Genomic DNA, 15686 nt, shown 5'->3' on the forward strand with positions numbered 1-15686 from the left:
TGAACAATTTCTTTCAAGGCACATGTTCAAATAGCCTCAGCTCGCGGGACTTTGCTTCGGCTTCGGGAATCGAGCACTTCCTGTCCAATGCAAATAAGCGCCCATCAGGCCGCTTAAGTCCAATTCTTCAGGATTCTCTAGCGTGATGGACCATCAGGTGGACTGTGTCGGTACAGCATGATCCTTAGTTGGAAATATGGCATGAGTACAAGTGAGGATTGGATTCGAGTTTAATGGTTCGGTTATGCAACTCTACCCAGGAGGTGACAGGAGGGCCGGATGCGGGCATTGGGGTGAAGGGGGGCATACCCGACGACTCACAAGGACTGCAGGCCCCATATCGTAGTCTCTTTGGTAAGCTATGTTGATGATGAGGAGAACCTAATAAGTAATATCACATACTAGAATAATGCAAGGAAATGAGTAACCCGATCCACATCCACTCTGTTACACAATGGTCAGAATGGAGGTGCTGACCCCGCTAGCAGAAATGCCGAGGGCGTCCGTGAGAGCCAGGATGTAGGACATTATATGGAGTCGGAGTTTAGTGGTCATCAATGACATTGTATTTCCTTAATACAGAACTTGCACCAACTCAGACCAATTTCCAACTCTAGCTACCCCTGCTAACCTGATCCCTCTATCTACTACGTGACTCAGACAATAAAAAGCGCTCAACTAATGTCCTCTAGAACATTTTATTACTAATTATGTTAGGTGTCCTACAGGCTACTCTAGCTAGTTCTAACGAAAAGCCGCGTTGTTTGGTTTTTTTGGATAGTTTCAAAATACTGAGTTTGCTGGATTTTGGGAGGGGTGTGGCTTCGGGGCGGATCAAGTTAGATATAGACTCCCAGATACAGGTCAGAAGTACAGGTCAGAAGTACAGGCAGCGGCGACCGTAGGCAACCATAGTTAGTATGGGGCAACATGGACCCTATGCATGGTTCCACTACTCATGATTATTACTACAATTCTTCACTGTATTCCATGGGACATCCCATTAGAAGCATTGAAATAGCGCAAGTGACATAATGACCCTGTGGTAAGAGCGGGGAGGCGTGCTCCATTTATATCTGTAACTTTCCAAGGAACGCAATTGTTCGTCTTGATTATGTGTTAGATTAAGCTTAAGGCTTCTAGGGAGTGGTCGAGGTCTCCGAATTTCAAATTGTTGACGTACTACCAAAGTTAATTGTAAGAAGGCTGTGCCAATGCATGCCAATGCGTGCCAATGCTTAGCCTTTGTAAAGTTAAGTCACAGTACAAGGTTTGGAACTATGCAAGCTTCCGTCGATTGCGCTTTTACCATATTCGTCAACCTTGTCAGACACTATAGGGAGCGGTAGCGGTTTCTTCGCATCATGAGTCGATGATGTATGTAGAAGTCGTCATGGAAAGAGTGACGTCCTTGACCTATGCTGCTACAAGCAGAATGGTGGTGGGTTGCATAACCAGATTGCCACCATATAATGGACATTTAAGGTCTGAGAGAGGAGTCCTCGCGCAGAGATCTAACATTTTTCCCTCAATCCTCATTCAATGGAAGCAGGATCTCCGGTTGAATCAGTCGCTGTGTCAACGCTACTTGAGGCCCTTTTCCTACATAATGCAGCTTAAGCTTTACGTGATCAGCTTGATCAGGTACTTCGGTTTCACATCCTTGATTGGACTGGACTCGGTGGACCAGGCGCCTTTACTAAAAGGAGGTAACACCACTGCCGAGGAAACCAGCTCCACACCACCCATTTTTGTTCCACCGGGTACCGGTAAAGATAATCGCATAAAGTGCAATTACACGGGATTGCCCGGCTGGTGGCATCCGGATTCACCAGATCTAAGAGGTGTCTGGCTCCGGAATAATAAAACTGGGCATGAGTACAACATCACAACTGACTATGAGACGTCCTGGCCACAGGGAGTACGACGCGATGTAAGTATCTAGTGTACCGTGTGGAGCGGCAGACTACTGATGTACGCCCTTATAAAGTACCATATCGTCGTTAGTAATGACACCACTGCGAATTGGGATGGAATCCCCTTTCCTGGGGCAAAGATGATCAATGGAACCTTTCCTGGGCCCTGGATTCGTAAGTCATCTTAGCACTACGTTGAGACAGATGCTGATAATGTGTAGAGGCATGCTGGGGAGATTCAGTTTGTAAGTACATGGATGGGGCATTAAGTTGTTACTTGACTTTAATGGGTAACAGACGTCACTGTCACGAATAACCTCACCTACAATGGAACGGCCATTCATATGCATGGGCTGCGCATGCTTGAAAATAATCTGATGGATGGCGTACCTGGGGTTACTCAGTGCCCAATTGCACCAGGGGGGAGTTTTACATACAAATTCAGAGCCACACAATATGGCACCACCTGGTACCACAGCCACTACTCACTTCAATATAGTGATGGCATGTATGGGCCCCTGACCATTCATGGACCCACATCGGCCAACTGGGATGAGTCCATCGACCCAATTCTCCTGGGCGACCATAATCACAGAAGTGCCTTCCAAGACTACTATCAGGAGCAATTTTCCGGAAAATCTAGAGCGCCTCCCAAGATGACCAGCATCCTAATCAACGGAAATGGTACGCTCGCCTATCTATGCAAGCCTTGGTAGCGATCATGACTGATGTGCGTAATACATTCTAGGGAGCTATGCTGGTATGTTGCTTAGAAGATATGAAATGGAAGTTGAAGGTGTAAGTCTTAGTTCTGCCTGCTTTGAGTGTTACCCTAAACATATTTCTAGCATAAACGTTACTTATTAAGACTGATCAACACGTCCACTGATACAACCTATGTGTTCGCCATTGACAGCCACAACTTTACTGTTATTGAGTCGGACTTGGTGCCTATTGAGCCTTATGAAACAGACCACTTGGCAATTGGAATTGGTCGGTAATTGGCTTCTGAACACTCGGTGGAGGTACGCACTGACATGTACCCAGGGCAACGATACCATGTTGTGCTAAACACATGGCCTGAGGAACAGCGAAATGGGACCAATGAATTTTGGATACGGACTGTGCCAGCTGACCACTGCAACAACTTTGCTGATCGACTTGACGTACGGCAGGGCATCCTGTGCTATAAGGGCTATAAGTGCGGATGGCCGACAACAAGTGAGGGTGAATACAACTACACCTGTCGTGATGAGCCACCGGAAAAACTGCGGCCCATCATTCCATGGATAGTGCCTTCTCTTAGGAAGGGCGAAAAGGATGACATTGATCTACCCATCTCGACGATCATGCTTGCAAACTGGTCTCTCCCTGCTGAGCCACCTGACATACCGTCAGGCCCTGTGGTGAACAACTGGCACATGATGAATCACACCCTTTGGGTGAACTATTCAGAGCCGACAGTGAACAATCTTGATGGTCCATTTGGCGATAACGCCGTCGTATATCCAGTTGATAAAAATCCCCTTCACAATGAATGGAACTACATGGTTATCATTGGAGGTAAGGAACCAAACTTGGGTCCTCCAAAGGGAGGTCGATTGATCCCTGCTGCGCATCCGGTAGGTGGGCCGAAGACCAGTAAGGACACCAGTCCATGCTGACCATTTTTGCAAAGATTCACCTCCACGGCCATGACTTCGCACTACTGCAGCAGTCAAATTATATTTACAAAGGTCCAAGTTCACTAAATTTGACATACAACAATCCCCCTCGCCGCGACGTGGTGCTTCTGCCGAAGGGTGGTTTTGTAGTCATCGCATTTAAAGCTGACAACCCCGGTGCTTGGGCATTCCATTGCCATATCGCCTGGCATGCTTCAGCTGGCCTAGCGTTCCAGATTTTGGAAAGCAAAAATGACTTCAAGCACCTGATGGACAAACAGCCTCACAACAGAAGACAACTCGACAGGACATGCCGACGTTGGAACGAATGGCGTTCTAACCCAGACAAATTCTGGCACCCCAAAGGTCGTTTCCAGGATGATTCTGGCATATAGCTTGATTCATATTGGTGTATGGAAGTTTAGGTTGTTTAACCCTAAACCCTGTTCACCTAGGGTGTCGTGCACGGAGTCCATGGTTGCCATACTAATTAGGGGTAACCATAAGGTCTAGTGAATGTAGAGTCCACATTCACTCCAGGAGGGAGTCCATCTCTTCTAGCAGAATCTTTTTCATTTCTGGAATCATAAACCAATAAAAACAGAACAGCAAGTAGAAAGTTGCAGGTCATGAAAAAGAAGAACAATTTCCTGCCATAGTTAGTCCATATTCCAATTGCACCCCTAGAGTTGCAATACATTTACGGCCCCTCATTTTTGTAGAAGATCAGAAAGAACTGCTGGAAGATGGTATTCGCAACACCCTGCATCTGGGAACACATGACGACAGCTTGAGCTCGAACATTCATCGGGAACACTTCTGCAGTATAAATCCAAACCGTCGCTCCCCAACTTGGCTTATAGAAAAAGATGAAGAGGAACATGAGGAACACGATGGTAATACCAACAGGCTGCGTCTTCGGCTCCTTGGGGAGTTTTTAGCGTCTCAAGACCAACCATGGCAACCATGAACATGCACGCGCCCATACTGATGGCACCAATGACGAGAAGGAACTCGCAACCAAACCTGTCATATCTTAACACTCCTGTCTATTTACTACTTAAATATGAGTATATGCGTTTCCATAATTGTAAAAAACAACACACTCAAATTTAATTGATTTGAGGAAGTTATCTAGTCATATTACTGTAAAATACGCGGCGTTTCTGATCAATTTCTTATTAGCTCTTGATAATAACTCTCTAAAAGTGAACATATGTGTTACAGGTCTTATTAAAATGGACCTTGTTATTCTTATATTTTACCTAGAATAAGGATGGTTATCAAGACATGATGTTGTTATTTTCGCATTTGATATGTGTTTTGGAGTTATGGTTCACTTGTGTCCACGGCTCGCCAGTGGACTACGTTAAATTTAGAGCCACTGGTTTGGCAGAATTGCCAAGTCGTGCTAACCATTCGAGGCGCTGAGGCGGGTGGCTCCAAAGGCGACAGACACCTGCCCACATCTACTCAAAGACCTGTTACGCTCAGGTATGAAGAGACAAAGATCAACTAATGTAGGGCATTCAACGAAGCAACTAAGCATATGGAGAAGGAAAGAAGAAGAGATGCAAAGGGCGATCTAAATACATGTAGGATGCCTGCGGCAGCTGGCATCAATATCAGGCTTCAGCGCCAGGCATCAAACACTACACATGGCATGTGAATCATCACAAAACCCTTGGTTCAAGGTCCATGCATTCTTAAGAGATGTCTTATGAGTATAGTTCTTAGTTGCCCCACAGAATCAATCTAAACCTATATGGAAGTGGTTTATCTAAAATATACAATAGGAACCTCTTTGTGTTTCTATGCTGATATCATTCGTAACATGATATTTGGCACAAGCATGCAGTTCAGATCAATAAATATCGTGTATAGGAATATATATACCCTTGTTGACTTTCAAGAAGGAAAGCCTCACTGTTTCCATCTTTCCTATCGTCCATTAATAGAGCATAATTAAGTACCCTATAAACCTCACATAGTCGGCAACCTACATATTATGGCGGGATATTTCGCGACGGCCCTAAGATGTCCTCGTCGAGCTTACCCCCTTATCCCGGGTGGCCATTTTGCCCCGAGAATGTTGGAGTGGATGGAGGACCAGCCTAGACTGGCTGCCTCAATCCGCAAATCCATATCCGACGTGACTACAGGTGACACCACCTTTTGCAAGAGTTCAGGTGAATGTGGCTGAGGTGAAACAGTGAATGAGACAACCCCTAATCACATGACATGTCTCTACCATAAAGGTTGACTGAGCTCCTTATAGTAACTTACCTTCTTATATATCTCTTCTATTTCCCCCCCCCCCTTTTTTTTACATTTTTTTGAATAACTAGTTACTAATTAGTTCTGAATTATAATTATCCTGGCTACCTCTTTCTCTCTCTCCCTCTTATTACCTTAAAGGTAGGTTTTCTACTTCAGAATACTATTAACTTTATCTTACTGTTATCTCACCTTCATCTTACCTTCATCTCACCTTCATCTCACCTTTATCTTATAATTCCGACCACATGAATAGTCCCTATCTAGTTAGGAACTAGTTCACATATCTGCTACTAGATCTCCTTTCACTAACTAGTTTATAACTAGTTTATGACTAGTTTGCATTCAAGATGGTATTTATTAAGATGTTAGTAAGTACTACTCTAACTATTTAACTAGTCCATAACTAGTTCTGAACTAGTTAGAATGCTAACCAGACTATAGGAAGCATATGCGCAGTATCTTAAGCTTAGTATAGAGAAGCTGGCCCTCCCTCCCTTTACTGAAAATATAAGTCATCCTAAGATATATTCTAACTAATTATCAACTAGTTACTAACTAGTGAATAGGTAATAGGATACTTAATTATCTACCCTAGTAAAGTCTACTACTGTGCCCCTAGTTGCCTAAAGGCCAAGGTATGTATTTCTTTAATATTCCTCATGAACTAGTTATGGACTAGTTACTAACTAGTCCTATTAGAAACCATACTTAAGCCTTAACAACCTTAAGAAATATATTTAGAAATCACATGCTAATAAATACACTGTGTACATAACTAAAGGAGGGGCTCTAACTATTTAGGAGTAATAGAAAGCTATTAGTAAGTCCCTGTCTAACTAGTTTTAGAATAGTATAAGAAGCTTCTTAATAAGCTAGAGCTGCCTGCTCTCCCCCTAAAGAAAGATAGCACTGTAAGTAAAGTACCTCCTATTAATAATCCCTAACTAGTTCATAACTAGTTACTAATAAATTAGATCCACATGACCAACATGCATAAGATAACTAAGGAAATGGGTGTAGTAGTTCCATATGCAGCCTGCAAGGCCAAGTTAAAGAGTAAAGGTAAGCTTAAAGTTCTAATCTACCTAGTTCCTGACTAGTTACTAACTAGTTCTTTAGAGTGCTGTTCCTCAAAGAGTAAGGAGTGGTGTAAGAACTTTAACTACTTTACTAAGGAGGATGATGATAATAAGGCTAAAGAAGTAGATAAGGAGAGTAAAGAAGAGAGTAAGGAGGAGGAAGAATATACTAATAGTAATTAGTTCTTAACTAGTTTAGAACTAGTTAGTAGCGACTTCTTTGGTTTTTTTTAAGGTGTTATAACTAGGTAAGCCTAGTTACTAGTATTCTAGTGTGGCCTTTTTTCTTTTTAAAGTGGACTAGTTAATAACTAGATATTAACTAGTCTAGCCTATTACTAGCCTGGAATGGAAATATTCTTTTACTAGATCTAAATCTAAAGTAATCCTTTAAGCTAATTATATATTTATCCTAGACTTATAAAGTACCTTAATAACTAGTTCCTAACTAGTTCTGAGCTAGTTACCTATAAGTTTATATATATAGAAGTAATACACATAAATAGGTGCATATAATAGGCTATAATATCCTTACACATTATAAGAACTAGATAAAGAATTAAGATATGCTTTAAGATACTTAGGCTAACTAGTTAGTAACTAGTTATAGACTAGTATTTAGTAGGGGTGGTACTAGCCTAAGCTCTTTATGCTAGATCTAAACCTATAGTAATCTCTCCTTAAGCAGAATATACCTTTTAAGCTATTAAAGCTTACATTCTTCCACATCACAATAAGCCTATTATATCTGTATATTCTAGGCTTATAAATTAGTAGTAGCAGTTTACTGCAGTTACCTAAGTAATGGGATAACTAGTTAGTAACCAGCTATAAACTAGTTATAAGAGTGTGATACCGATCAATATGTGTGATTTCGATTAAGTCTACGAGGGTGCGCAGAGGATATTAGTAGATGTCATCAGCATGTACATAACCATGTAGATTCTTACATTCCTTCATAGCTTAGGTAGGATTATAAAAGGGGCCAGAATCCCTCAATATCAGCAGGACATGTACAGGGCGGCCTTTGGCCTACCCCCTACCCTCGCATGATTCAAAGGCTCTACACCCCCTGCAATGAACAATTATCCCATCTAGTAGCATGTCTGGATCAGGCAATTATATGATGCTTAATTCCTGAGAAGGTTCAAAATCCCTATAAAGGATTCAATCTAAACCCTAGCAGCACTGAAAGACCATAGTCTTAGGACTTTGAGGATGCCACTAACAGGTTAATTTTAATAAATACCTTATATCAACTGTCCTTAACTCAGTAGAAAATGCCTTAGATTAACTACTTTGACCTCCTCAGGCTAATCTAGATACCTGTGATGGCAATGATTTACCTAGGATATCTAGTTAGCTCTTCCCCACAGCCACATCACAGAGTAGATGTCATTAACTATCTAAGCTTTCTAAAAAGTGACTAATGACAGGATCAAGTTGTCTAATTATAAAGGATAAGATAAATAGGGATAATCAAAATTATTTTAATAGATTTAAATTACTATTAATAAGCTTAATTCAGATTTCTATTCCTAACTTAATTATCATTCTTCTCTTGTTAAAATAGATAACATTAAATCTATATCTTCTGGTGTGGAGACTCCTCAAACCTAGTCTACCTATAATAGTAATAGCTTTAAGACTGACTAGGACTGTCTTTAACAGTGGTTCACTCAGGCAGCTTATAGTATAACTAACTAGAATGCTTGAAATAAACTAATCAAACTATATGAACACCTGGTCAGACTTCTCTGAGCTAAGTATAATCATCCTTAGCTAGAAGGGGTTGCTAGAGCTTTAACTATAGCTCCTAACCCCTACTTTCTTTCTTCTCTTCACTCTGAAGAACACAAGCCTTATTAAAAGGTCTCTAACCTTAAGCCTATCCCTATATATAACAGCAAGTACAGTAAGGATGCTATAGTGAAGTGGCTTAAGCAGGTTAATAATTACTTTTATAATGAGCAAACTCTTGCTCAAAAGGATGCTACTAATCTTGAAAAGGTCACAGTAGTTAAGTATTGCCTTATCAGCTAAGCTAAGGAGTGATGGGACGCTCATAAGTAAAAGATTAAATATAATCTAATAGCTGCTATTACCACTCTAGATAATTTCAAGCAGTGGATTTGAGAAAACTTTAGAGAGATTAGAGAAGAAATTAAGTATTAGGAAGAGTATAAGAGGTACACTTAGGGTAACTAGATAGTATAATCTTATACTACTTCCCTAGTGGAAGCTGCTAAATATATTAAATCTGGAATTCCTAATAATGTGTTAGTCTAGAAGTTTATTACTAACTTAAAACTAATTCTGCATGCTTGCTAGGCAGAAGATTATAGTAAACTAAACTACTTTTAATAATGTAGTTTATTACTTTACTAAGTATAAGTAGAGAGTTACTTTATGTACTTAGGTATAGTTCTAATCCTTTAGTAAGACTAATAATAGTTAAATAGACCTGATGGATATTAATTTGAATGCTATCCTTATATCTCCTAATTATCTAAAGAAGGGAACGCGCGAATAGAAGGCTTAGTATTAAACAAACTAAGCTTACTTTAATTATGGATAGAAAGGCTATAATATGCAAGCTTATATAGTACTAAATTAATTAAAGACCTATCATAAGAAATAATCAGGAAAAGCAAATAACTGCTAGATAAGGAAGCACTAGTTGGTTAACTACTAAAAGCTTCTAAAGTTAAGGAGTATAAGGTATCTAATAACCTTAAACCACCTAAATATCATGATAATTCAAATGGGAATAATAATAAGGAGGATTAACCACCCATTAAGGGAATGCTTAATACTATATAGGTAGATTTAGAACTAGAAGATTATAATTACATTAATGCCTATCTAAATACTCTTAGATCTAATCTTATCTACTTCCCTGCCAAACTTGAAGCTTCTAGGATGGTAGCCTATATCTAAGCACTGCTAGACTATGGCTCTAGCCATATATTTATATTAAAATACTTAGCTGATTTACTACCCTTATTATAGTTCTGCTTTCAGCATATGCTTAACCCTTTATAAGTTTGCTTGCTAAATAATAAAGTTATATATATATTATGTCAAGTTTAGATCCCTCTTAGAATTAGTAGTTAGCCTTGTATCATCACTCCTTAGGTTCTTGAAATAACAGAGTATAATATTATTCTAGGTTAAGATTAGCTAAGATATATTAATCCTGATATTAATTAGATTACAGGTTGAATGACAATTAAGGGGTGAGGAATAAAGTATATAACTATTAACCCTATTAATCTTTAACACTAAATTAAATTAGGCCTAGAAGCACTTATAAGTCTTATCTCTATAAAATAACTTCAGCATACCCTTTAAAAGGATTAATAAGAAGCCTAGTTATTTATTATTTAAGAGCTTAAAAAGGAAAAGGAAGAGGAAGTATTAGTAGAACCATCTTAGTTAAGGCCTCTTCTCACCTAGTATAAAGATATATTTAGGGAAGAGTTACACCCAGGAATGCCTCTAGCTTAGTTAATATAGTATTATATTAATACTAGAGATTCCTTACTAATAAATATAAACTCTTACCCTTAGTCACCTGAAAAGTTTCATGAGATAAAGAAGCAAGTTAAAGAGCTATTAAAGAAAGCTATTATTCACCCTTCAGCTAGTATATAGGGCTTTCTAGTAGTAATTATCCCCAAAGCTAATAGGAAATAGTAAATGTGTATTAACTACTACTTACTTAATAAGGTAACTATTAAGAATACCTATCCACTGCCATAAATTTAAGAACTTCTAGATTAAGCAGGTTAAGCTAAGTGTCTTTTAAAGCTTGATCTCCTCTCTAGATACTGGCAGCTGTGAATAGGTGAATCATTAATTCTAAAGATAGCTTTTAACACATCATTCAGCAAGTTCAAATTCTTAGTAATGCCTTTTAGACTTTATAATACACCTGCAATATTCTAAACAATGATAAATAGCATTATACAAGATCTCAACTTTATAGTAGTGTACCTTAATAATATCTTAATCTTCTCAGACTCAGATGAGGAATATAAGAAGCATATTCAATAGGTGCTCAACTAACTCCAAGAACATCAACTATATGCAAAGCTCTCTAAGTATATATTTACTAAGAGAGAGCTAGAGTTTTGCAGTCATATCATTAGTAATAGATTTATTCAACCAATACCCGCAAAAGTGGAAGTTATAAAGATATAGCCAAAACTAATAAACATTCATAAAGTTTAACAGTTCTTAGGACTAGCAACATACTATTACTAATTTATATATAAGTTTGCAAGAATTACTACCCCTCTTCATGAACTCCTAAAGGAATCAGATGCTTTACTTTATAAAAAGAAGTTTTAACCTATAGTCTAGAATACTTAATATTAGCAAGTATTCATAACACTAAAGAATATAATAGTTCACACACCTATTCTTAGGATTACTAATCCCTCTCTGCCATATTAAATTAAAACTAATGCCTCTAAATGGGCACTCAGTATAATACTATTATAATAAGATAAAAAGGGACAGTGGCATCCAGTAGTATTTAATAGATATAAACTTAATAATACTAAAAAGAACTACCCCATGTATGAGAAGGAACTTCTTGCAATTAAGGAAGCACTCTAATAATAGGACTATTATATTAATAATAGCCAACCTATTATAATTATAACAGATTATAAAAGTCTTCAGTACCTCACTAATATAAAGATGTACTTAAAATATCTTATATATTAGATTAAAGAATTTCAAGCATATAATCTTATTATCTAATATCACAAGGGAACTAAAGCAGTTATCCCTAACATAATAAGTTATCAACCTAACTTTGTTAAAGAAGGTCCAGTAAATAGAGCATAAGTGCCTACTTTCAATCTATCTATAATATAATTATAGTAGATGATAGGTGCAGAGCACCTTTACATACTACTTAACCTCTCTAAATCAGAATGGCATCCATTAATAGTCTCATTCTTAAAAGGTAATGATCTAAATATATCTAATAATATTAAAACAAAAATCAAAACATTAGCACCAAACTTTCAGCTTAAGATAGAATATATTAACTAACAACCTACTAATCAGCTATACTACATGGATGAAGATATTAAAACACCATACCTTGAAATTCCCTTTTAAAATAACTTTATATCACAGCTCCATGACTAGTTTAGCTATCTAGCTTATCCAGCCTTGCTTAGAGTAATTCATACCCATGCCTGGTAGCCAACAATATGAAGGGATATCCAAGATATTACTAGAAGCTATCTAAATTATTAAATAGTAAAGCCTTCAAGACTAAATCTTGAACACAAAGCTACATAACACCTAGTGAAAAAGGGTATCTATCCATTTGAGTATTAAGGGATTAATCTCATTAGGCATTTACTAATAACTCTAAATAATAATTAATGGATTATCATAGCTATCAATCATATAACTAGTTAGGTTATAGTAAGAGCTATACCTAACATAAAAGATAAAACATTAGCTTATTTTCTTTATAAGGATATCTTTATCAACTACAGAGTGTTTAAAGAACTACTCTTAGATAATAGAACCAACCTCCTATCTTAAGTTATAGCATTATATCTCAAAATTCTTAAAGCTAAATATTATACAACAACTCTAAATCACCCCAGAACCAATGGCAAAAATGAAAACATAAATAGCTTACTAGGAAAGATATTAATGAAGTATCTCATAGGTAAACCAACACATCTATAGGATGAATACCTACCTCTTATAGTTTTCACTATATAAGTGCATATTCATACCTAGACAAAGCTTTTACTATTTTATCTTCTCTATAGCATACATCCATCGCTACCTGGTTATCCGCGACACAATTAACCAACTAGTCAAGATATCAAAACATAATTATAATATATTAACCACACTTAATCCCTAGCTAATAAGAAGTTATTAGTATATACAATCAAACAGAACCTGATTTAAGATAGTAATATAAAGGAATCCCACCTTAAACCTAGTTAATGGGTCCTCATTCAAAATGAATCTCTGCAGAAGTTCTAAAGTAAATAGTTTAGCCTATATCAAATTATTTAATTGCACCCACTTAGCACATACACTATCGCGGAACCTAGCGGACATAAAGTAGAGAACCTTATTAATAGCTAATAATTAGTAGAAGCTAATATTAGGAATAAACTAGAGAAATTATAGATATCTGCTACACTAATATAATAATTATAGAAGGTAGGATTATTAATCCACATACTAATTAAAGTACATAAGGTACTTAAAGAGGTTGATAACCCCTCATTCTTATATAATGAACTTTCAAAAATGACTTAAAAGGATTAGGAATCTACTGAATATCTAGGAGTATATTTAAAGCAGGCAGGGGAGGGTGTCTTAATAAAATAATATACTTAATAAATAAGGCTTTAAGAACACATTAGTAATATACTAACAGGGAATAGCCAACCTATGCACTATTAAAAGGAGTTAACTCTAGGAAGTAACTAGAGTGAAATTAACTCAACTTCTTTAGATAATAAGCTGAATGGGGGAATAACATATAAATTATTAAGGAGTGATTAATCCTAAAGAGATGCTAGTAGGAAAGATACAGACTTTAATAGACTATTCGCGGTGGTGATTCCAGCTTATTAGGAGTAATTAGAGAAGGATAAGCTACTTAGTATTATAAGAATATTAAGATAAAGGAATAAATTACCTATTTAACTAAAGCTAATTACTTAAAGACAGCTAAGTATAAAAGAAAACTATAAACTAACACTAGGTAAGAGAGCCACATCTACATTAAACTCTAAGAACTATAAATTAATCTAACTAAAAAAGCTTCTTTAACTTTATTAGCTTCCTTAATAAGAGCTATGCTTAACCACCTCAGCCTCTACCTTAGCCTTAATAATTGCCCTAGTCTAAAAGAACCTAGTTTTAATACACCTTCTTACACTCATCAACCTCCTCTATATCTTCTTCCTCCATCTTAATGGCCTCCAGAGCATTAATCTAATTCACTATAACCTTATTAAACTTCACTAGGTCTTAGTAAATAGAATATAGGCGCCCCAAGTTCTTAAAATCCTAGTAGAGATTAGCCAGGTAAGTACTTAACTATCTATAAGATAGCCTTGATATCTCCACTTTAAAGGAGTGGTATTAGTTAAAGGGGTCAGATATTTCTTCCTCTTATTAAGAAGGATGGAAGGGGCCTCAGAAGGAGTATCTTAGGAATGATATTAGTAAAATAAGACTATACCAAACTTATCAGCCCAGAAGAACCCATATGGATGAAGACTAGTAGACTTACAAGGCAAAGTAGGAGTGCTTATCTTTAATATAAAGGAAGGAGGATTAAAAAAGGACTTCTTCTTCTAAGAATAAGTAGTAGGGCCTTTAGATAGAGAAGATATAATAATCTCTAGGGTTAACTTTTTCACAGACACTTTACCTTTCTTAGAAGGAGTAATTAGCTTCACAGAATAAGATTAAATAGCAGATTCTAGTGCTTCTTCAGCCTTCTTAATAGGCTAGTCATATATAATAAGGCTGTTATTATTAAGAGCATAAAGTCCCCCTTGCTTAAGGAATAGACTACACAAATTAGAAAAGAATAAAATAAAAATAAGGAAGGAAAAGAGAATTTATATATATTAAGGTCAGGCTTCCAGACCCCTGATTTACTAAGGTAAAAAGAGCAGTCTACACCTTTGCCATTCTATATATAATTTATACAGGCGCCAGCATATAAAGAACAACATCATCCAGAAGAATTAATTACATTAGGGGCAGCTATGTAGGAATAAAAGGTACTACAACCACCTATATAGGTAGAATATGGTTTAGACACCTTATTGCCGCGTCATTGTAGGAGGAAGGCATTATAGTTAGGTTATATCTTGAGGTCCTTTACAAGAATCTGCTTATTTTAAGTAGCCTAGTTAATCTCTTATACAGGGTCCAGTAATATTACACAGGATGTTTAAGTGCTTATTAACTTATAGCTAATCTCTTTCTCAGCCGCCTATACAGCGCTGGTGTGTTTAGGAATATTAGGCATCTTGAAATTAATAGAACAAAGATAAAATAAGGCATGAAGAACACTAAAATACTCTATATCAGGGAGCAATGATAAGAGACTGTTAGTTTAGATAAGAAGGAGTTTAGCCAGGTCACCCTATTTATAGCAGCAAGAGCTAACTAGAACTCTTAAAGCTCTAGGGTTCCACCCTGTCAATAAAGATATATACCTCTATACTAATAATAAGATGATTATTATGGTGTTTATTGACAATATACTATTCCTCTACTAAAGAGAATTAAAATTACATGCAGATTAGGTGATTGCTAGCCTATAAGCTAAGTATAATTTCTGCAATTTAGGAGATGCTAGCACCTTCCTAGGCATCCAGATCTAGCATGATAGGGCTAATTAAATACTCTGGCTTAACCAGGCGGCATATATTAATAAGATGGTGGATTGATATTATCTATAAATAAGCAACCTGCCGGCTACACCTACATTAGGTGAACCTCTCACCAAATTTAATGGGCAAGCTAGCTTTGAGATTATCTATGAGTATTAATAAAAGACAGGCTCATACATATATCCTGTGGTAATCACCAGGCTAGATATTATAAAGATAATATTAAATCTATTAGAATTCCTTACCAACCCTTCACTGAAGTATATGGAATTAGTTAACTAGGTGATCTAATACCTTCAAGGAACCCAGAACCATTCTATAAGATAT

The 15686-nt window shown here is 37.0% G+C and overlaps 2 protein-coding genes across 2 annotated transcripts; both read left to right on the forward strand.

Moving 5' to 3' along the window:
• Positions 1–1609: 1609 nt before the first annotated feature.
• On the forward strand, positions 1610–3975 carry tpcJ (oxidoreductase tpcJ; the record flags this gene model as incomplete). The annotated part of the gene is made up of 7 exons (XM_024830690.1): positions 1610–1933; positions 1991–2090; positions 2214–2600; positions 2713–2714; positions 2765–2909; positions 2964–3538; positions 3595–3975. The coding sequence occupies 7 exons, from the start codon at positions 1610–1612 to the stop codon at positions 3973–3975; spliced, it is 1914 nt and encodes a 637-aa protein (XP_024686424.1).
• Positions 3976–5588: 1613 nt separating this feature from the next.
• Positions 5589–7122, forward strand: P174DRAFT_429235 (uncharacterized protein; the record flags this gene model as incomplete). The annotated part of the gene is made up of 7 exons (XM_024825561.1): positions 5589–5769; positions 5940–5998; positions 6196–6228; positions 6427–6495; positions 6712–6771; positions 6835–6922; positions 6980–7122. The coding sequence occupies 7 exons, from the start codon at positions 5589–5591 to the stop codon at positions 7120–7122; spliced, it is 633 nt and encodes a 210-aa protein (XP_024686425.1).
• Positions 7123–15686: the final 8564 nt, after the last annotated feature.

The sequence above is a fragment of the Aspergillus novofumigatus genome (assembly GCF_002847465.1).
Source record: "Aspergillus novofumigatus IBT 16806 chromosome Unknown P174scaffold_2, whole genome shotgun sequence".
Lineage (NCBI taxonomy): Eukaryota > Fungi > Ascomycota > Eurotiomycetes > Eurotiales > Aspergillaceae > Aspergillus > Aspergillus novofumigatus.